The 24,197-nt window shown below is 37.2% G+C and overlaps 4 protein-coding genes across 5 annotated transcripts in view; 2 read left to right on the top strand and 2 right to left on the bottom strand.

Moving 5' to 3' along the window:
* Window positions 1–1,125, top strand: part of LOC111469067 (short-chain dehydrogenase TIC 32, chloroplastic-like) — a 3,092-nt gene extending 1,967 nt beyond the window's left edge. For both annotated transcript variants that reach the window (XM_023114300.1, XM_023114299.1), the window contains exons 6-8: window positions 220–307; window positions 395–441; window positions 669–1,125. In XM_023114300.1, the coding sequence (XP_022970068.1) occupies window positions 220–307; window positions 395–441; window positions 669–869 (336 nt within the window). In that variant the 3' untranslated portion in view covers window positions 870–1,125. The remainder of the gene's footprint in view (window positions 1–219; window positions 308–394; window positions 442–668) is intronic.
* Window positions 1,126–1,644: 519 nt separating this feature from the next.
* Window positions 1,645–4,905, bottom strand: LOC111469061 (putative E3 ubiquitin-protein ligase UBR7). The gene is made up of 6 exons (XM_023114290.1): window positions 4,696–4,905; window positions 4,409–4,563; window positions 3,860–4,018; window positions 2,827–3,087; window positions 2,146–2,667; window positions 1,645–2,071 (listed from the first exon to the last, which is right to left on the bottom strand). The coding sequence occupies exons 2-6, from the start codon at window positions 4,487–4,489 to the stop codon at window positions 1,982–1,984; spliced, it is 1,113 nt and encodes a 370-aa protein (XP_022970058.1). The 5' UTR covers window positions 4,490–4,563; window positions 4,696–4,905; the 3' UTR covers window positions 1,645–1,981.
* Window positions 4,906–5,676: 771 nt separating this feature from the next.
* Window positions 5,677–16,541, bottom strand: LOC111469020 (ABC transporter F family member 3). Its single transcript, XM_023114225.1, has 17 exons — window positions 16,154–16,541; window positions 15,616–15,831; window positions 15,297–15,486; window positions 13,818–14,149; window positions 12,923–13,051; window positions 12,687–12,788; window positions 12,437–12,583; window positions 11,419–11,481; window positions 11,239–11,285; window positions 11,091–11,150; window positions 9,154–9,236; window positions 8,852–8,946; window positions 8,358–8,444; window positions 6,569–6,656; window positions 6,334–6,419; window positions 6,157–6,219; window positions 5,677–6,014 (listed from the first exon to the last, which is right to left on the bottom strand). The coding sequence occupies exons 1-17, from the start codon at window positions 16,355–16,357 to the stop codon at window positions 5,892–5,894; spliced, it is 2,115 nt and encodes a 704-aa protein (XP_022969993.1). The 5' UTR covers window positions 16,358–16,541; the 3' UTR covers window positions 5,677–5,891.
* A 505-nt stretch (window positions 16,542–17,046) lies between these two features.
* LOC111469019 (glutamine-dependent NAD(+) synthetase-like) lies at window positions 17,047–23,470 on the top strand. Its single transcript, XM_023114224.1, has 14 exons — window positions 17,047–17,225; window positions 17,338–17,542; window positions 18,468–18,773; window positions 18,860–19,083; window positions 19,398–19,501; window positions 20,245–20,379; window positions 20,467–20,635; window positions 21,225–21,360; window positions 21,589–21,727; window positions 22,212–22,388; window positions 22,508–22,675; window positions 22,763–22,858; window positions 22,939–23,067; window positions 23,145–23,470. Exons 2-14 carry the CDS (start codon window positions 17,349–17,351, stop codon window positions 23,331–23,333), a joined length of 2,166 nt encoding a protein of 721 aa, XP_022969992.1. The 5' UTR covers window positions 17,047–17,225; window positions 17,338–17,348; the 3' UTR covers window positions 23,334–23,470.
* Window positions 23,471–24,197: the final 727 nt, after the last annotated feature.

Raw genomic sequence — 24,197 nt, 5'->3', positions numbered from 1 at the left:
TTTTTTTTTTTTTTTTTTTTTTTTTTTTTTTTTTTTTTTTTTTAATTTGCATTAATCATTATTATTGATTCTTTTCGTTATTAATTTTCTTAATGAAAAAGTAATTCTAAAAATAAAAAAAAAAGTTTTAATTTAAAATTTGTTATACAAAATTAAAAATTATAATTTAAGAATTCAAGCATGAATTTGGTTAATTAATTTTTTATTATTTTAATTTAGAAAATGGGAGCTAATGTTACTGTGAATTGCGTTCATCCGGGAATCGTTAGAACTCGACTCACTAGAGATCGTGAAGGTTTCATTACAGGTAACAATTTTCTTTAATTTTTCCTTTTATTATTTATTAAAATTAATTAATTTTATGTATTTATTTATTTATTTATTTATTTTGCAGATTTGGTGTTCTTTATAACTTCTAAACTGTTGAAGACAATCCCTCAGGTAACCAACCTAAACCTCTTAACAATTTTGATTAAATTATAAGTTTTCCTTCTTCTACTGTCTACCGGAGTCGTTGTTAGGAGTGAGTCCCACATTGGCTAATTTAGGGAACGATCGTAAGTTTATAAGTAAATAAATACATCTTCATTGACATGAAACTTTTTGAAAAAGTCCAAAGCAAAAAGTCACGAGGGCTTATGTTTTGATGTTGTTCTCGTCTTTTACAGGCAGCGGCAACCACATGCTACGTGGCGGCAAACCCAAGACTGAGCAACGTCACCGGAAAATACTTCGCCGACTGCAACGAAGCCTCACCGTCGAAACTCGCCGCTAGTCTGACGGAAGCAGCCCGTCTCTGGTCCGCGTCGGAGATCATGGTCAACACAAATTCAAAACTCGTTTTTAATCCAAACAATGCCTTGGAATAATTTAGTTTATTAAAAAAAAAAATTAAAAATTAAATACCTCAAAAAATAAATATAAATATATATTGGTAGATGGTAGGTAGACAAAAAGCAGGAAGAAGGTAGGTAGGTAGTGGAGGGAATGAATATATTTAGGTTTACAAATATAATATATAGTTTTTAGCTTTATTTTGTGTATAATATATAGTTTTTTTTAGGTTTTAATTTAATGTTGGTTGTGACATATAATAAGCCAAGTTAAGTGCTCTCTTTATACTTATATTTAATCATTGGACCCATCAAGTATTGGAGGATTTGGCTGTGTGTGAGATCATCTAATCATGATCATACTATGATTCAAGGGCCACATTTAAAGCAACCAAAAAAAAATAATAATAATAAAAAGTGCCTTTAGTTTTAAATATAAAGACACAGATTTAAATTATGCTGGTGTCCTTTAAATATAAAATTCTAAATATGATAAGAATTTTGTAAAAGGTTAGGTTTACGTTCTTAAAATTTTAAAATATATTAAAAACTTCAATATAAATGATAAGATTATAAGATTATATCGTTTCTCTTAAAGAGAGTTGATCATTGGTTCATTTTATTGTTTTAGGTTAGCCCGGATCAATTTAGAAGAACAAAAGATTTTCCTTCTTGACTAACTAAAGACTAAATTTGAATTGAGATACAACAATACATAAACAATCTATCGGTGGAGAAGATCTATCGAACTAAGACAAAGTAATATCTACAAGAAAACGAGGCTACATGTACAGAGAATGGACAGCATTATGTCGGAAATAGGTCTAGCATATATTAGAAACAAGTCCGAACCTAAGTTAAATTTACAGCTAAAACCATGGTGATGGTTCACCCATCAACCTACTAGTGACGGGGGAGAAAACATAGCATGTCACAAAAAAAGTTCGACGCCTCCGGTAGCCAACAAGGTTTAAAAAACAAGCCATTTCTGAAAGCATAATCTAGATGTCAAAGTAAATTATGTTTCATAGTTAACAGTCTAAAGAAACCAGCCCACGGCGTATATTCGATTAGCCAGGACTCAGGACTGCTTACTTGAGAAATCCTAGACCATCCGCTGTAGTAGTTATTGCTGCTCCTAAGAAATTTCATTCAGTACGACGTCTCTTTTTAGCTAGATTTTCAAATACCTGGTGGATATCTGCAGACGTAATCGGCTTCGACGAGTCGAACGATTCCTGCAACGTAGAACAAATCATATAACCAAGGAAAATAGGAACACAAGCAAAGCAAACATATAATGAGTGAATACCATGAATGTACGAATCTCATCCTTCATATCTGCAATGCCATTTAGAATCTCAATCTTCTCCACATGCCCCAGGTTATCAAACAGCTTTAACTCGGCACCCTCTTGTTCCTGTAACTTCTCTTCCCTCTTCTGCTTTGCTATTTTCTCATACTCAGCAATGGAGTCCTCTTCATCTACCAAGAAACTAATGTTCTTCAGCTTGTAATTATTGATGCATTTTTCACATCTGCACAATGCACCCCTCCAGTTCTTTGAAAGAAACATTGGCTTGTTTTCAGCAGTTATGGAAGCAGATGAAGAGGTTTCAAGCACACAACTATCAGTTTGAGTGTTATCTTTAACAGATTCCTTAGAACCAGAATTATTCTCAGGAAGTTCACTAAGCAAGCTGTCCTTTCCAGCAGAGTGCCTTCCCACAGCCCAAATAGATGAAGGATATTGAATCAGGAAAGAACAAATTGCCGAACACGCTGGGCATATAAAGTCCTCGTATAGGGGCTCCCCTTCTTCGTCTCTTGGAATCTGCAGAACGAACAAGTACAATGAAGTCCAGGTTATTTCAAGGTTCATCAAATCTCTCGACTCTTTTAATGATAAGCAACAAAACATTGTAAAACAACAAAAATGGAGAAACGAGACAAAATAATTGAAAACCCATGGAAGGCTTTTGTGCTAACACACCTCATCTATGGAACTGAGACCAAGATGTTCCTCATGGAACCAATCCTCACACATACAGCACTGAATCATCTCCACCTGCTCTTCAACATCTGGATCAGGATAAGGGCGATTGCATATGCAGTACGATCCTTTAAAATTATGATTATATGAGTTGTTGGCATTTTCTACGTCTTTGTTCGAGAACAGCTTGCAGATGAAATCTCCAAATTTTGAATTTCCACAGTCGCACCTGAAGTTTCTTTTGGTCCATAATTCCACAATCTGGCCCAAGAGAACAATGATCACAATAAAAATGGGGCGGAGGCGGGGGCGTTAAGAAGCCAAATACTTGGAGAGTTTAACATCATCGAAATAATTATTGACAATCGGCAAGTAAACGTGTTCCTGAATCAATAACCTAAATTTACAACATGACAAATACCCTAAATGTTTTCGCATAAGCAAAACCTGTGAGGTCCCACGTCGTTGGAGAGGGGAACGAAGCATTCCTTATAAGAATGTGAAAATCTCTCCCTAGTAGACGCATTTTAGAAACCTTGAGAGGAGCCCAAAAGAGAAAGCTAAAAAAGGATAATATATACTAGCGGTGTGCTTGGACTGTTACAAATGGTATCAGAGCGATATACTAGGACGCTGGCCCCCAAGGGGGTAGATTGTGAGGTCCCACATTGGTTGGAGAGGGTAACGAAGTATTCCTTATAAGGGTGTGGAAATCTCTCTCTAGTATACACGTTTTAAAAACCTTGAGGAAAAGCCCAAACGGGAAAACACAAAGAGGACAATATCTGCTAGCAGTGGGCTTGAGCTGTTACAGAACCACATACAACAAGCTGGATCTTCAACAAATACTCAGGTGTCAAAAAAGGGATCAGTTAAATATGGTAAAAAAGTACATCTTTTATATCATATGGATCATGCTGCTTAAAAGCAATCTGAGCCATGGTATCAATAGTTGCCACCATAAACTGGACAAAAAAAAAAACACGTAAACCCCTGCATATCTAAACAGAGTTCATTCTAAGAACATGTATACCTCATGTCCATCATGGCATGACAAGCTACAGGCTGTGCAAACTCCAGCATTTCCATCAGGGGTACAAGTTAGACATGAGAAAATGGCTTGTCTCTTCATATAACCCTTGCTGTAAGTACATTCCTTTCCTTCGTCGCCTCCCAAAACTAAATCCGCTTCCTTGATCAATAAAATGATAATAATAATAATAATCAGATACCGTGCACCCAAAATGAAGATACAGAAACAAGAAGAGAAGACATTAGAGTTTGTATCATATTCTCTGTAGAAAGCCCAAATGACCTCCGCTAATTGGAAAATTTAGAACAATACAGGTGATCTGACTATCCTCTACTAACACTACGGACACACACAAAACGTCGCGACAGGAGATCGACTTACAAGAAATTGGACGCTCCAATCGATTTTAAGAATTTTGAAAGTTTTGCGGCCATGAACCCTAAATTATAGAAAACCCAGTACGTTTCCAAGCCATTATGTCGCTAAAATTTTGGAAAACCAACCAATACTCAGACATCGAAATTGAAAGAGGAGAAGAGAGAGAGTTACCAGCTCCTGTTCCTCAACTTCCTTCAGATACTCCTGAATAGAAATCGTTTGTTCGGTTTCGTCGTCGAAAACTTCCGCCATTTCAAATCAAACGATTAAGTAATTTCAATAACACTCCACTATTGATAATCGAAACCAGTTCTCAGGATCCAAACCTGAAGACCAAACAAAACATTAATTACACTCAAAACCCCATAATGAAAATTCGAAAGGAAAAAAAACAGCATAGGGAGATGCCCTAGAACAAAAGCGCGAAATCCCACCAAACTTGAAGAGAAAAAAAGTACCTCATTTGGAGTTGAGAGACCGCTCCAGAACCTGAAGGCGATCAAATTGAAGCACAACACAAGTAGCGTCGATTGAGAAAGGATTTTCCCCTCGTTGATAGATAAAAAATGGAATTGGGTTTGGATGAGCAGGGACTCTTACGGCATTCTCCCGCCACAATTAGCAAAAGTGGGCTCTTTCATCGCTGAAATCAAATATATAGTTCGCTGATGGTTCCCTCCACTTCCAAGTCTTTGGGTTTTGGAATTTAGAGGAAGTAACTCAACTAACAAACCAAATAGAGAATGAATATATTTTAATAACAATTTCATTTTCTTTTAAATCCCAATAATTTATTTCCTTCCTCTCCACCTCTCCTAAAGACAAAACATTACCAGAAGGAGTCCGTTAAAGCGAGAGAGAGAGAGAGAGAGAACAATGGATGAAATTCATGGATATTGCAATTACACTGAAGCTTGCAGGTAGAAGTCCCTCTCCTGAACAACAAACATTATTTAAGACCATGCCAATCAGAATTACACGACCACATGCCAGCGGAATGCTTTTATTTCTCAGGCATCGAGAAGTTAAAGGGCAATTCTAATTTTGATTCATTGCTTCATTACCTAATCTCGAAAGTATCCGAAGATATACTTATCATAAGTTTTAACAATACACCTTGACATTAGATTCAACAATATACCTTTTTCACTGAGTCAAAGTACAAGCTAAACTCCTTGAACTTTCCTACTCTATTTGAAGTAGAAACGATAAAGAAAAACAAGAAAGCGGAGCTCGATTTCTTCGTAAATTAAAAAGCGATCATTAACAGAAAAAAAAAAAAAAAAAAAAAAAAAAAAAAAAAAAAAAAAAAAAAAAAAAAAAAAAAAAAAAAAAAAAAAAAAAAAAAAAAAAAAAAAAAAAAAAAAAAAAAAAAAAAAAAAAAAAAAAAAAAAAAAAAAAAAAAAAAAAAAAAAAAAAAAAAAAAAAAAAAAAAAACCTAAGAGAAAGAACATATATTGAACTGCCAATGATCAGTAAAGGTAAGTTACACTTTCAAAATGGCATATTCTCCTGGAAAACTTCATGCCTCTGTGTGTATACATATATAAAATTCCACAACTGTTGAAACTCTTAAAGCGCACAGATTTTATATTAAAGCTATCCAACAACCAGATGGAACCCAGTTTCATTTCAAACCAACCGCTAAGTGCCTCTACGAGGACTGCAGTATCTTCTTGTAATCTTGGAATGTGCCATGGAATGGATTTACTTTACCATCTGACACTGCCCACAGCTCCTCAACACTTCCCGATATCAGATGCTCGTCGTGACTCACCTGTAAACAGATATCGATCAATATACAGCAAGTGTAGAGATACGAACTTGGTGTCTCGATGTCAAGTTTCGTGGTAAGATAGCTTAAGATTGACTGAAATGAACCGAACATGGATAAAATGAGGAGGAGGAATCGAATGTACCATGAGAATGCCTCCTTGAAACAAGACAAGGCCCTGAATCAGAGCCTCCACCGCATCCAGATCCTACACATTTTGACAACATTTAACCAAATAATTGTGGGGAATTTTGTTCTTACTTGATGCCACTATTTGTATATATTTGATGTATCAATAATCTTAAAGAGAACAAGAAGTAACCAGATGATTGGATGGCTCGTCAAGCAATATAATGTGTGGCTTCTTGAATGTGATCTTCGCAAAAGCAACTCTGCTTTTCTGACCACCTACATGATTCAATGTGATACATAAACATCCAGCGATAATTTTCCCAGGTAATTTAAGCTTCCTCAACAAGCAAGAATAGCTTTGGGCTTCTGAGCAATAGAAGCTTTCAGGCTAGAACGTACTACATGGAATTGTCAAGGAAAGATACCAGATAGCGTGTACATAGGCTGAAGAGCAAGGTTTCCAGTTACACCAAATGAACCTAGGTGAGCTCGAAGCTTTTGTTCCGGCACGCCCTGCAAGCAGATATGAATGAATTAGTTTTATCTTTTCCCTTGCAAAGCAGATAAATTAAGTACAAAAACTGCCTCGATATCTCTCCGGCCGCCAGCAGCATGAGCACTTTAGTTTATCTAATATGTTCGTGTCCAACAAATGTAGAATACTGTTATACACTTATCTAGAGATGTACATGGGACGGGGACGGAAAACCTTCTCCATCCCTGTCCTTGCCTCTTCTTTCAATTCTCATCCCTGCGAAATTCCCTATTTGCTCTTGCAGGGTTAAGGTTCCCCGCCTGGATTATTTTTTCAATCTTGTTATACATATTTTATTTTTAAAAATATTGATAAAAAAATGATAGATTATGTTTATTTTTTAATATAATTTATATTAAAAAATATAAAAGATTAGGATATTCCTAATTCAAAAATATTTCATATAAGCAAAAGTATCATATAATATTCTAACATAAATTCTAAAAACTCAAATTTCAATATTATAGCCTAGTATTTCACACATATATTAATTTAATTTTGAGCCTTAGTTTTAATATATTTGGCGGGATTGGCGTCAAGAACAGAGAATACAATCCCCCATCCCGGCTCCGTTTAGCTAACAGAGAAAGATATCTTCCCACTTCCCCATTCCCCATTTAAATAGGACTCCCCACCTCATTGGTGCAAATCTATGTGGAGCCCGGCAACACGGGTTAAATGGACATCAAACACTTGTTAGTACAACATTCAGTATAGGTCCAACATTTATTATACACATAAACACTTATTAAGAACTCATATCTAAACAAACACATATCATTGTGGGACAAAATTCATATAGTTTGAGAGCAAAATACATCCAAATTATTTTTAAGCATATAAATGCACAAACCTATTGACTTTAAATTTCATTCTCGTAAAAAAAAGGATATATATAAACTTTTTAAAATGCATATTTTAATAAACGAATTATTTTCGTGTCCTTGCCCTAAACTTTTTTCAAAAGATATGTCACCGTGTCCATGTCATATCTATATCTCCAGTCTATATCTTTGCTTCTTAGGTCATTCTCCATACTAATCTTTATATTACTTTTATTCATTTTTCTTTTATTGACCATAGGTGGCCAAGTATCTCAACTCATCTTGCATACGACAACTTGATCATATCAAATAACAGCTGATGTCGTGAAAAAACCATAGAATAATATCCGGAGTAGTTTAGACTCCATAGTTTAAACTCTAAACCTCAAAGGTATTTGGGTGTAAGCATTTTTGTCAGTCCGTCCAAACCTCTTATTTCTTACAAGCATAGTTTACACAAAGCAATTATGATATTTCTACTATCACTTCACTTACAAGATCGATTTTGAATGAGTTGAATGACACCCAAAGAAAGGTTTCAATCCAGAAAAAAGGGTTGACTAAGAAATTTGCCAAACAAATATGAAGCTAGCTATTTCTCGCAAGGCTTAAACCAATATACATAGAGACTAGAGACTAGAGGGTGATAGAGTATAACCAATTTTCTTTTCTAATCTAGGGAAGAATATCAACAAGGTCAAAGTCCATCAGGAAGCTAGAGACAATACTGAATACAGTAGAGCAACTTGACAAATCCGTAATCATACCTTTTCATGATCAAAACGTCACTTAGAACATTGTTTATATAAAAGAAAAACAACAAACAGAAAATATAGACGTGACAAGTGAACTCACTGGAAAGCAACGCATCATGTACAGAAGTGGATTTGAAGACAAGTCTAACCCATCAACATGGTGCTGACTAAAGACAGCTATTCGAACCTGTAGACAATAAGTTAGTCAACACATAATCATGAAACTTATGTTTTCATTTTCTTTTCCCTGAATTTTAAGAAAAGATGAGCTACAAAGGAGGGGAGGATATGTCATTTGATAATCATTCCACCAAGCGCCAAAGAGAGTACTATCCAATTAAGGTGATTATAATTAAATAAACAAATAAACTAATTAAGGTAACAAAAAAACAGCTCAATAATGTCTAAACATTAAAAACGGAAAAATGTATAAACGTAAAATACCATAGTTCCAAACTACATTAACACAAAAATTGAAATATCAGGGTCATATTGATATTTGATATAGAACCATCACAGTTAATTTTTCACTAAGAAGCATCGAAGTTACTTTTTCCACTAGCATCCAGCTCTGAAACCCAAGGAGAAAAATACCTTAGCTGAACGAAAAACAGTTCCAGAGGTGGGTTGAAGTTCCCCAGCAATTAATTTGAGGATGGTTGATTTACCAATGCCATTTGGACCAACCACTGAAGAAGAAGTTGGAAGTCTAATCAGAGAGGAATGGTGCAGCTATGATATATAACATATCAAATGCTAGAACTAAAAATAATGAAGGATATGAATAAGAGGAACATGGAAGCCAAGACCCAAAAGCAGAAAAACTACAGGTTTACATACTGAACAATCCAAAAGCCCTATACATGTGAAACAATACAAAATTCAGATTCCCTTACTTGCTATTCGACTGTCAAGATCAATCCCAAAATTCAGATTCTTGAACAATATGGGTCCACCTGGATAGCCAAATGATGCATCACTGCAGTCCCGAAGAAGAGACATCAGAAGGATTTAATAACAATAATTATGTGCAACAATCATCTAAGCAAGGATAGTTACACCACATCATATCTCATTAAGCAGCATAAGAACGCATAACCTTTCAAACATTTTGTCATTAAATGTAATTTTAATGCTTCATATGCACAAATTCTCAAAACAAACATAGTTATACCAGTATTCCCGAGCATCCTCATTAAATTTTCTTGCAAAACAAACACAATTGTCCAAGGATGCCAAATGTCAAAGGTCCCAAGCATCAGAACACCGAACATCTAGAAATGTCGAGTACCCTAATTCCCAACATTTACAGCCCCTTATTGATATCCTCTTCTATAATTTTCCAATCTTCTAAAATATGGTAAAAAAAAAAACATATCTTGTTTCAATAATTCAATCACATTTCTAGGATTGTGTATTAGAAAGACATCAGCAGCCTATGCAATCACAATTTTGAAATTTTTCATGTTCGACCACCAATGGTTAAAGGAAAGGATAACTAACATGACTGTCAAGAATTTCAAAGAATCTCGACAACTATCTAATCATATAACCAAATTGTTTAGATTTCCAGCATTCAAGTGCGGGACTTTGTTTTCCATTTTTTAATTAAATGGAACTTCCATAGACTAGCATGTTCCTTTGCTGGACTCCTAGAGTTATAAATTTTTTTTTTAAAAAAAATCCAGTAAGAAGGATATTTGCTGGACTCGAAGTAGACCTCTGAGCCTTCCTCAACAAAATATTTCAAAAAAGAAAAAAGAAGGATAACTTGAAGAAATTGAAAACTGAGATTTTTACTAGAAACCTTAAAAACGCGCTCTTTTCCACATATCATTAGGCTCTAAGAAGCGTGGTCAAAGTCATTTTGCAAGCAAAGCCTCATTAGGAAGTCTTGGGTTTCCTATAACCAACTTCCCCATGCCGAAAGGTTTTGAAACCACGTCCCACCTAACCAGATGATAAGCTCCCCCTCAACCCCTTCCCACAGAAAATCCCTAAACTTCTCACAAACCTTGCTCACTGAAACAGGCATCCAAAACAAAGATAAGAAATAACTCGAGATACCACTAGAACTGACTGTATAAGCATTAGTCTTCCCTCATTGGAGAAGAAAACCATTTTTTCATAAACTCTATCTCTTCTGATCCTTTTCCACCATAGGTTTTAAAAAAGTTCGACACTTTGGGTTACTACCCAAGGGGGGCCCAAGATAAGAGCAAGGGCCTCATAACCTACCAAGGAAGCCCATGAATTAAACTTGACAAGGTCATAGTTTAATCCTATGATGGAGCTTTTACCGTTATTAATCTTAAGGCTTGAATAGATTTGCCGAATGACAAAAAACAATTAAGATCAATGAAGGGCCTATCATAACCTGAACGGAAAAATGGGTGTCGTCGTAAAATTGAAGATGAGACGGCTGAATTTACTACTTTCCCGCCTTAAACCCTTATCAATTCCTAATACTTGGGACATCCACCACAAAAAGAAAGACGAAGTGTGAAAGAGGGTCTTGACTAAGGCCTCCAAACACCAAAATCTTATGCAATAACATATCCGAGAACTTTATTTCCACCCACAGCCATTCTTCTTTGAGACTTTATCCACAAAGTCGCAATCCATATGATCATAGGCTTTCTCAAAATTGATTTTAAAGATAACCCTCCACCTTCCTAGAGTAAAGATGAAGCCAACACATAAGGATCATCAAGAAATACAATCAAAAGTAATAGCTTAATGCTTTTGAATTGGTACCAAATAAACAAGAATAATAAATGGCTATAGTACAACAATGTCAAAGAGCAACAATAGGCAGCATAAACTATCTCACCTGAAGCTTATTATAGGTGGACCTGGCCTGTCATCTGGCGTTGGGAACTCAAATTTGTAGCTGGAAAGCAGAAAGTAAGTTCCATTACGGCCATAATAGTGTATTCAATGCTCTAGTAAGTTGGTCACTAAATGAAATTAGTACATACTCAGGATCATTTATAACTTCATCCACATGACCAATTCGCTCCAGAGCCTGAGATTAGAATTAGAAGCTTTAAAGCACGCAATGTTGTGGACTTCAACACATCATAAGAATTCCTAATTTTAAATTGTGAAACAAAGCAGTGATTATCTCGCATTAAACCCTTCAAATTCAATGGTAGTACCTTGATCCTTGATTGAACAAGTGATGCCCTCTTCGCATTGTATCTGAACTTATCTATAAATGTCTGCAGTGTAAAATATACATTCAGAAATTAACAAAGGTTAATATCATCTATAAAACAATCAGCAAAGCAGAGAGACAAGACATCTCACAAATAAGAAGAAAAAAGAAGTATATTTTTAGTAGAAGGTCAAACAGAGTAAATAATGTCAAGACAAGCTGACGAAGTGAAGAATCATTTGAAAAGGGCAAGCACATTAGCAGAAAGAACCAAGTAAATGATCATTATAGCACAAAGTTCATTCAATTCTAATATCCTCTATTTAATAGCTGAAGAAGATAGCGTAAAAAAAAAAAATTTTAAAAAAAAATAATAATAATAACATAAACAAACAAAAGAGACTGTTCACAAAAATCATATGAAAAGATGAAGTGGAAAGCAAATGAAATGAACAAAACATGGGCCCAGAGATGGAAAACACTATCAAGCAAGGCAAGTCTCGCCTTATGAAGAGACGCGAAATAACAAGAAGCAAACTAAAAAAACTACCTTTAGAGTCTACAAAATTGTATTCTTGAACTAAAATTCAAAAAAAGTAGGAAGGTATATGATGTTGATCCTCTAGTTTCTACGTTTCTCTTTTGAGCGTCGATGACAAATTCTTTTTGTAATTATTTGTTAGGACTTATTTAACTTGATTGGAGACCATTTTCCTTTAGGGGTGCTCCAATTGTGGGATTAGTTTTTTTTACATGCCCTCTTTTTCTTTCATTTGTTTCTCAATGGAAGTTGCTTTTCCTTGATTTAAAAAAATTAAAATAAATAATAAAAAAACAGAAGGAAGCATGCTTGCACAAGGAAATTCGTTCGTATGCAGCATTAGGTGGTAAATTAAAATAAGAAGACTTATAACCACATAAGCTATCCGTAAATCCATGCAAACAGAATCCATTGCACATGTAGAAGACATCAAGAGAGAAAAGAAAGCCAATTGAGCTGTCTTTTGTTTTGGTGCAACCTGCATATGAGTTCGTGTCCGTTCATTTGCCTCAAATGCTTTCTGTTGGTTCTTAAGTTGCTCCTCTCTTGTCCTCTCAAATGTATCATAGTTACCTTTATAGGTTGTTAATTTTTGCCCTTGAAGATGAAGGATGTCAGTGACTACCTGAAAAAAGGTCCGTTGGTTATCTGAAAGCAAGTAGTATTGAAAACCAAAAATATTGTTTATAAGATATAAAGCAAGCAACAATGTAAATAAATAACTTTACCGTGTTCAAAAATTCTCTAGCATGAGAAACAACTATGATTGTTTTAGGCCATTTCACAAGGTAGGATTCCAACCAGAGAACAGCATGAAGATCAAGATGGTTCTGTGAGAGGAAAAGATGTCAAAATAATTGAAACATTAAACAGAGGCCACACAGTAAACCCAATTTGTTTTTGTTGTGTGTGTGGGTGGGGGGTTTGCTGGGTTGCACATTGAAAATTAAGATACATCACATACTGTGGGTTCATCAAGTAGCAGCAAATCAGGCTCTATGAACAACGCACGTGCAAGGGCAATACGCATTCTCCAACCTCCTGAAAATGCTTTGGTTGCTTGCCGCTGCATTTCTGGGGAGAAACTCAGGCCCTTCAAAATTTTCAAAAGATGCGTCAAATATGACTTATTTGTAAATAAATAGGCTAATAACAATTATATTAACTTTTCTTTGTTCTTTTTGTCCCAGAAACGGTACATCAGAATCCATGGTATTATTACTGCAGTAAATGTCAAGGGCAGATTGACAAATACATTTTTCATGCACGGCGAATCACTGTACATGAAAGCAACTAAATCAAAGACAAGAAGCCCTAAATATATTATTGGAACATATACACCAAAAAAGAAGGAAAATACAAAGGTCAAGATTTACAACAAAACAAACAAAATCATAACTTTTCACCTAGAATTAATTACAAGAAATAGCCCATAGGCCAAGCTTAGAACAACTACAACAACTAGAATTAATTGCAAAAGGTTTATGGTTACATAACAAGTTGAAGAAGCATGAAACCTAGCAAGAGGAAAGAAATGATCCAATCTCCACAACTATCATTGAAAACGATACAGTTAATTTTAAATCAAATCAACAAAAAATCAGCCTATCACATTGTACGGAAAATATTTTCTTGGATTATAACAGATGCAGGGGCTGATCTATGCACTCAAGGTGGGGGAATGGTCCAACTGATGAAATTTTTTTTTGAAGATGGCATACCACGGAATATGGATCATGGCTGAATAAGCGATCTAGAGAGCGGTAATTATGCATGAGAAGTTGATGAAGTTTAGTATAAAATGCTTTATAGGAAAATAAAATAATTGAAATCCATAAAGGTAAACGTCTTAAACTCACCGCAAGAATGGAAGCAGCACGTGCCTCTGCAGAATAAGCATCAATAAACTCAAGTCTTTTGTATATCTCTTCAAGCCTTTGTGCAATGCCATCTTTGTCATCAGCCGCATTGCTTTTTGCATCCTGTAGGGCAAGAAGACGAGCTTCCTCTCCCAAAAGTTGGGTTCTCTCAATATCTGAGTTTAAAACACACTGCAATGCTGTTGTATCATCACCAACAACTTCCTGCTCTACATGCAATATCTGGCAATTCTGAGGAATACCATCAATGGCATGCATAGCCATAGCCCTAAGAAAAGTTGTCTTCCCCGTACCATTTCTTCCTATAAGACCTGCACTCAGAGGCCATGGATTCTAGTATATTAAGATCCTCCAAGATAGTTACTAATTACAAATGATTTGTGAATATGTATGTGCAATGCTTGTATTTAAACTAATGGTGAATTTGTATGTTGCCTCAAGAATAAATTCCACGACTCAGTATTCGAATTCCACTAATCAGTAATTGATGCCTCTTTTTTGAGAGAGAGATGGCAAATAACAGGATATTTAGTTTTGAAATTTTGGCTTCCCAGCCAATTATCCTTCCAGAATAATGCCTTGTTTCCCTTGCCAATGTCAAAAGATATGCGTTTGTACAGAAGCTGCAATAATTTTTCAATAGATTTACACGGACCTCTTGAGGAGAATAATGATTTCCTACTCAATTTCTCAACCACATAATTTTCAGATAGTCTAAACGTGATGCTACATTTACATCTGTGGTGTGGAAAAGATATCAAACAAAAATGGTTTATTACTAATATCACAAAGCCGGATGCCAGTAGGGGTAAGAAATGGTTCACTTAAGTAAAAATCCTTTCCCAATATCTTAATCATCCCCCAGCACGAACCCTCTATAGATAATGAAGCAACTACTTACAAAGAGAGGTTGGTGAGCAGCATTAATCTATAAAATAATTTCATGGTTGAAATTATGGACCTCTACGTTGTTCCACCCCACTAAAAGGGCAAAAGTAGAACCACAAAGTGATCAAACTAAGGCGTCAGGGAGAGCCAATCAACTTAATTTGCAACCCACCGTCAACTATGAAAAAGCAGATTGCAGCGAATATGGCAGGGGTGACAAGGTCTTTAGTGTGTTCCTATCATGGGGTGTTAATGGGCTTAAGGGGAAGAAAAATTCCTATCTAACTCAAAGGACCCATTTTCTAGTAGGGGTGTGCAAAAAAACCAAGAAATGGATCCAAATCAAGTCAAGTTGACTATTGTGTCCAGGTTTCTAGAATTCTCAGTTTCCTCGGTACCTTTTTTACTATATAAAAAAAAAAACTGATATCTTTGTTTTCAATTTGGTTTGGTTTTTCAAATATTTATGTATCGGCAGTTATCATGTTGAGATCTTTTTTTCAAGTAACTTTTCTAACTTTTAGAGTTATATATAAATCCAATCAAACAGAGTGGAAAAACTAAACTCACCATAATGCCTTCCAAATGACAGTGTGACTGTACCATCCACAATCAAATCACGACCACCAACAGAAATATTGAAATTCTCCATATGAATATCTTTGACATTAGGTCCGTTGCTACTATCGTGATTAACACGTATTACAGGCATTCCTGCCCTGGCTGCCTCCATTTCAGCTAAATGCATTTGGTATTGCGCCTGATGATTAAAAGAAAGCATTTGAAGCTAGTTAAGGAATCAATCAGCGTTGCCCATGGCTAGCAAGTGTTTCAGAACAGCAATGACCATATTTTAAAAGGTAACCACAAAGCATCAATGATTTTTCACCTCTCTTTGACGCTCTTCCTTCCTCTTTCTCCTTTCTAGTTTTAATCGGTCACGCTCAGTCAGTACAGGACCATCAGTAACTTCAGGCTTCTTCTTTGGAACCTGCTCTTCATCCATTCCTTCGTTCATTCTCATGGGTGTTACAAGACTGCGCACAGCTGGTTTAGGCTTGACCAGTCCATGCTTCCCAAACTTTTCTGAGATTCTACTACAAACCTACAAAACTCCCAGGTATCAGAACAAAATAGTTTCAAAGATAACGTCGTTTCAAATTGCCAATATAATAACCATCGAAGTAACCACAAATCGATGGAAATCATTATCTCAAAGTAGATAGCTATATGAATTCTAAATTAATCCTGATTGTACAAGTTTCCTCCGACCACATAATCCAATAAACAAACTAATCACTTGACAACGTGAAAAATCTCAATACAACCGCCATAAAATTGACAAGCCGCGAACAGGGACACGATAAAAAACTTAAACTATTTCCTAGATTTTTCAGAGTAATCAATCAAACCACTGTACAACTAACCGTGCGGCATTCGGTGAAGTCGGTAACGCAGCCAGCACCAACGAGAAGCTCACCCAGAGCATCAAAAGCTCCTTCGCCATCCTCACCAAACTCGAAATCCTCGTCCGCAAGAACATTAATGATGTAATCGATGATGGGCTCATCCACATCCTGGGTTCTCTGTCCAAGGACCTCGTGCACCACTGCGCTCGCCACCTCCGTCATCTCGAGAACCCAAATTTGAATGGGGCTCTTGATAAAATGAAGATTGGCTGCTGATTCGAGGGCTTTAGCACAATTTTCCCTCCTTCAGCAGGGGACTCGCGGCCTTCCAGCTCCAGCAGCTGTTCGATTTGTGAAAGCGAGAAGCGACGCGAAGACGGCTATAGATGTTTGTGTCTCCCTTAAACCTCGATCTTTTTTCCCCTCATTTCTAGATTTTTTATTATAATATTTAAATAAATATATATATAGTATAAGTTAATCGTTAGTAAATATGGTCTGATTTTGTATTGCATATTGCCATCAGTCTAATAGTTTTAAAATATATCTATTAGGGAGAGGTTTCCATAGAAATGTTTCATTCTCCTCTTCAACCAATGTGAAAACTCACAATCCACCCCATCGGAGCCAGCGTGTAAATATGGTATGTTTTAGTGTATAATATATAACTGTCAACCTTGTAGTTTTAAAACGTGTCGATTAGAGAGGAGTTTTCACACCCTTATAAGAATGTTTCATTCATCTCTCCAATCGATGTGGAATCTATCATCCTGCAACATTGACGAAACAGAAAGTCAAAAGAGTTTCATGATACCACGTCCCAAAAAAAAAGTTTGAGATGTCCATCCTAAACTCCAAAGCCCGTCCCAGGATCCAGGACCCATGGACCCGTCCCATAATCCAGGACCCGTTGACCCGTCGGGCAAATCGAACAACTTCCAAGAACGAGTTAAGAATTCAGTGAAATGATATCCACCACCAATACGACCAGAAGGATCAATCACGAACAAAATCAACACCCCCAATTACCTGCTCCCTCTTGCAAGGCCGGCATTGCAAAGCTCTCAAAACTTCTGCAGAAGTAGCCCAGGTCAGTCCACACAATCCCTCAATTTCGTTTTTTCCTTTTACCCTTTGTTTCTTTTATGGCGATGATTCAAATGGGTTCATTGATACTTGATTTTGGTTCGCAATGGCTATAGAATCGTTAAAGATGAGGTTATTGAAAGTGGCAACGTGTAATTTGAATCAATGGGCTATGGATTTCGACTGTAATGTTAAGCACATCAAAGAGTCTATCGAGGAGGCTAAACGTGCTGGGGCTGTCATTAGACTTGGGCCTGAACTCGAGATTACTGGATATGGGTGTGAAGACCATTTCTTGGAGCTCGACACTGTCAATCATGCGTAAGTTTTCTGCTTGTTTTATCTCAATTGGTATGTTCTATGCGAAAATATCCCCCAGTCGTTAATGCCATTTCTATGAGCCGTTGTACTGAAATGCCACAAACTTCAATGCTCTGATACATTGCTGTACTAATACCACAACCAAAATGTTCAGTTACCCAATTGTTGTAACGGAAGCAGAGGCAAGTTTGATCGCACTCACACACCCACAAATAGAAACTAAACAAAGAGACAAAGATTTACGTGGTAGCCAATCACAACATTCATGGGTGGTAGTCAATCACTATAATCAGAGTGTTTACAAAGTGTATCTCTCACGCTCTCACACTACAAAATTCTTCCTAATTGCCTCTAGACAAATACAAAATGGCAATGACTCTACACCTCAAAACAATTGCTAGACAGGTCTTTATATAGGCACAACAATTCTAATTTTCATATCGAACCAAATAAATGTATGAACCAAAAGGGTCATGAATTAAATGAGAGTTAATAACCAAAATAAATGAGAATATGAACCATTAAGGGTTATGAACTAAACGAGAGGTATGACAATGCATCTTCATGACAACTTACAACAATAGCTTCATTGTTTATGTTGTTCCAACAAAAGGCAATTTGGGGGGTCCTTTGTTAATGCCATTTTTGTAGAGGTACATAATAGATCAATATGAACATCATGAGTTGTTCCGTAATAAAACCTATTGTTGCTGATACTTTCTTCTCGGTTCCTTCTTCTATAACCCAAGCTCGGAGAAGGAAGAGATAAGAGGGCCCTATGGAGAATGTGGTAAAAAATCCATAATAGAGTCCGACCACGACGACTAAATTGATTAGCTTCATGCACAAGGATACTAGATTGCTTATTTGATGGTTTCAAGCTTCTGGGGGTGCTCAAATTTCATGTTTTAGGATACTTTTGCAGATGGGAATGCTTGAAGGATATACTGTTGGGTCATTGGACTGATGGGATATTGTGCAGCTTTGGCATGCCTGTTATTAAAGACTCTGAGCGTTACAATTGTCAAGTGCTGTGCTATAATAGGAAAATTATTATGATACGCCCAAAGATGTGGCTTGCAAATGATGGTAATTACCGGGAGCTCCGGTGGTTCACAGCATGGAAGCTAAAGGATAAACTTGTGGATTTTCAGCTGCCTAGAGATATATCTGAGGCCCTGTCACAAACTTCTGTGCCTTTTGGCTATGGATATATTCAGTTCCTTGACACGTGAGTCACGAAAATACTCGTTTTATTTATTGTTGTTCTTTTTGCAAGTCCAAAATTCATATGTACATGTAACTTTTAATTGTTAGAGCTGTTGCTGCTGAAGTTTGTGAAGAACTATTTACACCTATTCCTCCTCATGCTGAACTTGCTTTGAACGGGGTTGAAGTATTTATGAATGCTAGTGGAAGTCATCACCAACTAAGAAAACTCGACGTTCGTCTTCGTGCTTTTATAGGCGCTACTCATACTCGTGGTGGAGTTTACATGTATAGTAACCACCAGGGTTGTGATGGTGGCCGCCTTTACTACGGTATGCATTGACTGGTGAATTGCATTTTCTTTTATGGTAGTCATAGTACACACCGCTCCTCTCCCGCTTGCCTTTACTCACGAGAAAAAGGGTTTTAATCCGCAAGAAATGATGTCGTAGCAGAAGAAAAGAAATTTTTTGAGCAGGAGGCTTTTTTACCATAACACAAAATATTTATCTCTACTATGTGTTGGGCCATGTTGGATGTTCACATGCCTTTATGTGTAGCGTATTGTAATGTTTATTGTGCACATTGACATTTGTAGTTTGGAAAAGAAACAAAAGGATTTATTGAAGTTTATGTTTTGATGCAGATGGATGTTCTTGCGTTGTTGTAAACGGTGATCTGGTAGCTCAAGGCTCACAGTTTTCATTGAAGGATGTCGAGGTTGTGGTTGCCCACGTAGATCTTGATGCGGTATGAAAATACTTTCTACTTTCCGTGAGAATCTTCAAACGACATGAGGCATACTTTCCATGAGAATCTTCAAACGACATGAGGCATGGGATGATTTTCTTGATCTCTGTATATGAGATCTCACATTGGTTAGAGAGGAGAACGAAACACCTTTTATAAGGGTGTGGAAACCTCTCCTTAGCAGACGCGTTTTGAAAACCTTGAGAGAAAACTCGAAAGGAAAAGCCCAAAGAGGACAATATTTGCTAGCGGTGGACTTGGACCGTTACAAATGGTATCAGAACTAGACACCGGACGATGTGTCAGCGAGGAGACTAACCCCTGAAGGGGGGTGGACACGAGGTAGTGTGCCAACAAAGACGTTGGGCCCCAAAGGGGGTAAATTGGAGGGTCCCATATCAATTGGAGAAGGAAACGAGTTCCAGCGAGAACATTGGGCCCCGAAGGGGGTGGATTGTGAGATCCCACATCGGTTGGGGAGGAGAATGAAACACCATTTATAAGGGTGGGAAACCTCTCTCTAGCAGACGCGCTTTAAACCTTGAGGGAAAACCTGAAAGGGAAAGCCCAAAGAGGACAATATCTGCTAGCGGTGGGCTTGGGCCATTACATTGTATTTTATAATGAAGGGGTGGGGCCCCGATACCCCAATTGTTAAACGAAAAACATTTGTAGAAGTTTTCTTTTTTGCTTGCTTTCTTTTTCGCCAAACATTTGGTTTTAAGATGTTTGCGTGCTGACAGGTTGCTAGTCTTAGAGGATCTATCAGCAGCTTTCAAGAACAAGCAAGCTATAAAACTAAAGTTCCTTCTGTTGCTGCCTCCTACAGTTTATGTCAATCATTCAACCTCAAAATTTCCCTTTCAAGTCCACTCGAGGTTCATTCAACATCATTTCAATAGCATTTTAGTTCATCATGTCAAAGACTGATCTTTCCTAAGTGCAATATGATTGATAATTTGTAGATTAACTATCACTGTGCGGAAGAGGAAATAGCCTTTGGACCTGGTTGCTGGTTATGGGACTATTTAAGACGAAGTGGAGCTTCTGGATTTCTTCTTCCACTTTCTGGTGGAGCTGATAGCTCCTCTGTTGCAGCCATAGTTGGCTGCATGTGCCAGCTTATTGTAAAAGGTTTGTTCTTATTAGCCACGGGCAGCCCAAACCCACCGCTTGCAGACATTGTCCTCTTTGAGCTTTCCCTTCTAGGCTTTCCCTCTACTACCATTCTCATTATTTTTTCATCTCTATTTTACAATTTTGTTTTCTATTGTGAGATCCCATATCGGTTGAAGAGGAGAGTGAAGTATTCCTATAAGGGTGTGGAAACCTCTCCCTAGCATACGCGTTTTAAAACCTTGAAGGGAAGCCTATAAGGGAAAGTCCAAAGAGGACAATATTTGCTAGCGGTGAGCTTGGCCTATTACGAATGGTATCAGAGCCAGACACCGGGCGGTGTGTCAACGAGGACGCTAGGCCCCCAAGGGGGGTGGATTGTGAGATCCCACATGGATTGGGGAGCAAAATGAAGCATTCCTTATAAGGGTGTGAAAACCTCCCCCTAGCAGACGTGTGTTAGAACTTTGAGGGAAACCCCAAAGAGGACAATACCTACTAGCAGTGGGCTTGGGCTATTATAGTACGGGGTTTTGCTAATTCAAACACTTCCCACCAATCACTCACACTAGTATTCTCTTGGTTGTTTTTATGCATTGGCTTGCAGAAATTGCAAATGGAGACGAACAAGTGAAAGCTGACGCAATAAGGATTGGACATTATGCTGAAGGAGAGTTCCCAACTGATAGCAGAGAATTTGCCAGACGAATATTTTATACTGTATTTATGGGTTCTGAAAATAGGTGAGCTGAATGCTTTAGTCCATGATTATGCGCACCTCAACTGGATCCCATGCTTTAGTCCATGAGTTCATCTTGATTTTTCGCCTGCATTTTAACATGAACATGAACTCGAACTCGGAACCCATTTGGGGCCCTGATGAGTTTATTGTAATCAGTAGGTCATACGCTTGTTCTTTTAGTAGGGCTCGAAATCGGGTGTCATTCACTGACCATGCTTGCTCCTTGTAGCTCTGAAGCGACACGAACAAGAGCGAAGGTTCTAGCTGATGAGGTTGGTTCATGGCATCTTGATGTTTCCATAGATGGGATTGTTTCAGCACTTTTATCCTTGTTCCAAACTCTCACTGGAAAACGTCCACGGTATAAGGTGAGAACACTTTCTTTTACTCCGTCAAGTTTTACTGTGTTCTGTACACAGACCCAGACACCAGGCTGTGTGCCAGCGAGGACGCGTGGGTAGATTGTGAGATCTTACATCAATTGGAGAGAGGAACGAGTGTCAACGAGGATGCTGGTCCCCGAAGGGAGGTGGATTGTGAAATCCCACATCGGTTGGAGAGGGAAACTAAGCATTCTTTATAAGGGTGTGGAAACCTCTCTCTAGCAAACGCGTTTTAATAACCTTGAGGGAAAACCCAAAAGGAAAGACCCGAAAGGACAATATCTTCCAACGGTGGACTTGAGCTGTTACAGGTGCTTTTCTGCAAAAATATATTTTCATGTAGAGATGATTAGGTCGAAACTCTTCGTCCAAGCGACACTATATGATTTTGTGCCTATCTTATAAGATATTTTAACCGTTCCAATCACTAGCTATTAAGTCGTAACGTCATCTTCGTCTTGTTTTCCAGGTAGATGGAGGATCTAATATTGAAAATTTAGGCCTGCAAAATATTCAAGCTAGAATCAGGATGGTTCTGGCTTTTATGTTAGCATCGCTCTTACCTTGGGTACACAGCAAACCCGGATTCTACCTTGTACTAGGTAGTTCCAATGTCGATGAAGGTTTGCGTGGTTACTTAACAAAGGTTCGATATTACTCGAGCCATTTCTTTTCCCTTCATGAATGTCAATAGATGTCTATTATCGAAGCTGCAATGTTTACTTTTGACGAGTTTCTCGTCTCATGTTTGGAACCACGACACAGTACGATTGCAGTTCAGCAGACATAAATCCAATTGGAAGCATCAGTAAACAGGATCTTCGAGCGTTTCTTAGATGGGCTGCTACCCATCTTCGTTACTCATCGTTGGCAGATATCGAAGCCGCTCCGCCTACAGCCGAGTTAGAGCCAATACGTTCCAACTACAGCCAGGTTCTTCTCCTCCACAGTTCACATTTTCAGTACCTTTTATCCTAAAGTTAGATCTGATGTAATGTTATTACTTTTCTTGGGAAACAGTTGGATGAAGTTGACATGGGAATGACATATGAGGAGCTCTCAGTCTACGGAAGGCTACGTAAAATATATCGATGTGGTGCCGTGTCGATGTTCAAGGTTCGTCTAATACTTTCATATAACTATTCCTCACTCGGATGGTCTCATAAACTTCAGTGATCTTTGTTCTTGTTCCATAGAACCTCTGCTACCAGTGGGGCGCTAAGTTAAGTCCGTCCGAGGTGGCCGAAAAAGTGAAACATTTCTTCAAGTATTACTCGATCAATCGACACAAGATGACCGTACTAACGCCATCTTATCACGCGGAGGTAGGTATCAGGATGTTACAATGTATGTACGTAGTGTTTCTCTCGATCTTTAGAAGTTTGTCGAAATCTCATTGCAGAGCTATTCTCCGGAGGACAATCGGTTCGATCTTCGTCAATTTCTGTATAACTCGAGATGGCCGTATCAGTTTGGGAAGATTGATAAACTTGTAAAAGAGTTGAATGGAGATAGTGTTGGTGTTAGAAGAGAATCAAGTGGTATGGGGGTTGTGGCAGCAGGCTCAGGGAATCCCAATGTTGGACTTTAGTTCATCTAATTCACTTTTGTCATAATGTCTTTATTTATTTGTTTTGGGAATAATAAGGAATTCTTTGTAAGTTCAGAAAACAGATATTTGTATATTCTTCTTCCAATTTGAATATAAAAATAAAAGGTTTATTTCTATTTTTTATTTTTTAAATTATTCTTTTGGGTTTAGGGTTTTGGAAATTAATTTTGAATTCCAAGGGAGGGAGATCAACAGCAGAAAAGAAAATTAACTAATAAATATTTTTTATTCAACAAACATTTTTTTTAAAATTCAAATAAAATATTAAAAAAAAAACGTTTATTTCTTTATTCTTTAATTTATTTTTGTTGAAATTTGAGTTAAACCTCATCATAATAGAAACGTTTTAAAACATGATGATACTTAACAAGCCAAACTAAAACACGAGACATAATAAGCCAAAGTGAACCATATCTAATGCTAGAGTAGTGTGCTTGGATTTCGAAAGAGTTTTGAAAGCAAAATTTGAGAAGTTGAAATTGGTGTTATATGGGAATGTAAGCAAAAGGCAATAACAACGGCTCACGGGTAGGGAGAAGTTGACAATTAGTCATATCTCCCATTTTGAGGCATGTCCAAGCAGGTATAGACGTGATTCTGATAAACGGTCATACACCCTCATATTGAACCGATATGAAATAGTAAAGGCCTAGAATGAAAGCATAAAAAGCGGGGGTTGGAATGAGCATGCAACTATAAGCACTGAGCCCCTAAAAATGTGGATAATAAGATTCCACATCGTTGAAGAGAGAAACAAAACATGGTTTACATAAAAAAAAACCTCCCTAGAATAGAAGCGTAATTTTAAGGAGAAACGTTGAAGGGAAAAATCGAGAAAGCTAA

This window comes from Cucurbita maxima, unplaced genomic scaffold (assembly GCF_002738345.1).
Source record: "Cucurbita maxima cultivar Rimu unplaced genomic scaffold, Cmax_1.0 Cma_Scf00038, whole genome shotgun sequence".
In the NCBI taxonomy this organism is placed as follows: Eukaryota; Viridiplantae; Streptophyta; class Magnoliopsida; order Cucurbitales; family Cucurbitaceae; genus Cucurbita; species Cucurbita maxima.
This window is presented reverse-complemented; position numbering and strand designations above follow the sequence as displayed.

Excerpts from the sequence above, each read along its gene's own strand:
- LOC111469061 (XM_023114290.1), bottom strand. The coding sequence starts at position 4,489 with ATGGCGGAAGTTTTCGACGACGAAACCGAACAAACGATTTCTATTCAG. Across the intron at positions 4,019-4,408 it reads AAGTTGAGGAACAGGAGCTG|GAAGCGGATTTAGTTTTGGG; the intron begins GTAACTCTCTCT and ends TTATTGATCAAG. Across the intron at positions 3,088-3,859 it reads CATGCCATGATGGACATGAG|ATTGTGGAATTATGGACCAA; the intron begins GTATACATGTTC and ends CTCTTGGGCCAG.
- LOC111469020 (XM_023114225.1), bottom strand. The coding sequence starts at position 16,357 with ATGACGGAGGTGGCGAGCGCAGTGGTGCACGAGGTCCTTGGACAGAGA. Across the intron at positions 15,487-15,615 it reads AGGAAGAGCGTCAAAGAGAG|GCGCAATACCAAATGCATTT; the intron begins GTGAAAAATCAT and ends TTTAATCATCAG. Across the intron at positions 14,150-15,296 it reads GTCATTTGGAAGGCATTATG|GTCTTATAGGAAGAAATGGT; the intron begins GTGAGTTTAGTT and ends CTCTGAGTGCAG.
- LOC111469019 (XM_023114224.1), top strand. The coding sequence starts at position 17,349 with ATGAGGTTATTGAAAGTGGCAACGTGTAATTTGAATCAATGGGCTATG. Across the intron at positions 22,859-22,938 it reads GTGCCGTGTCGATGTTCAAG|AACCTCTGCTACCAGTGGGG; the intron begins GTTCGTCTAATA and ends CTTGTTCCATAG. Across the intron at positions 23,068-23,144 it reads CGCCATCTTATCACGCGGAG|AGCTATTCTCCGGAGGACAA; the intron begins GTAGGTATCAGG and ends ATCTCATTGCAG.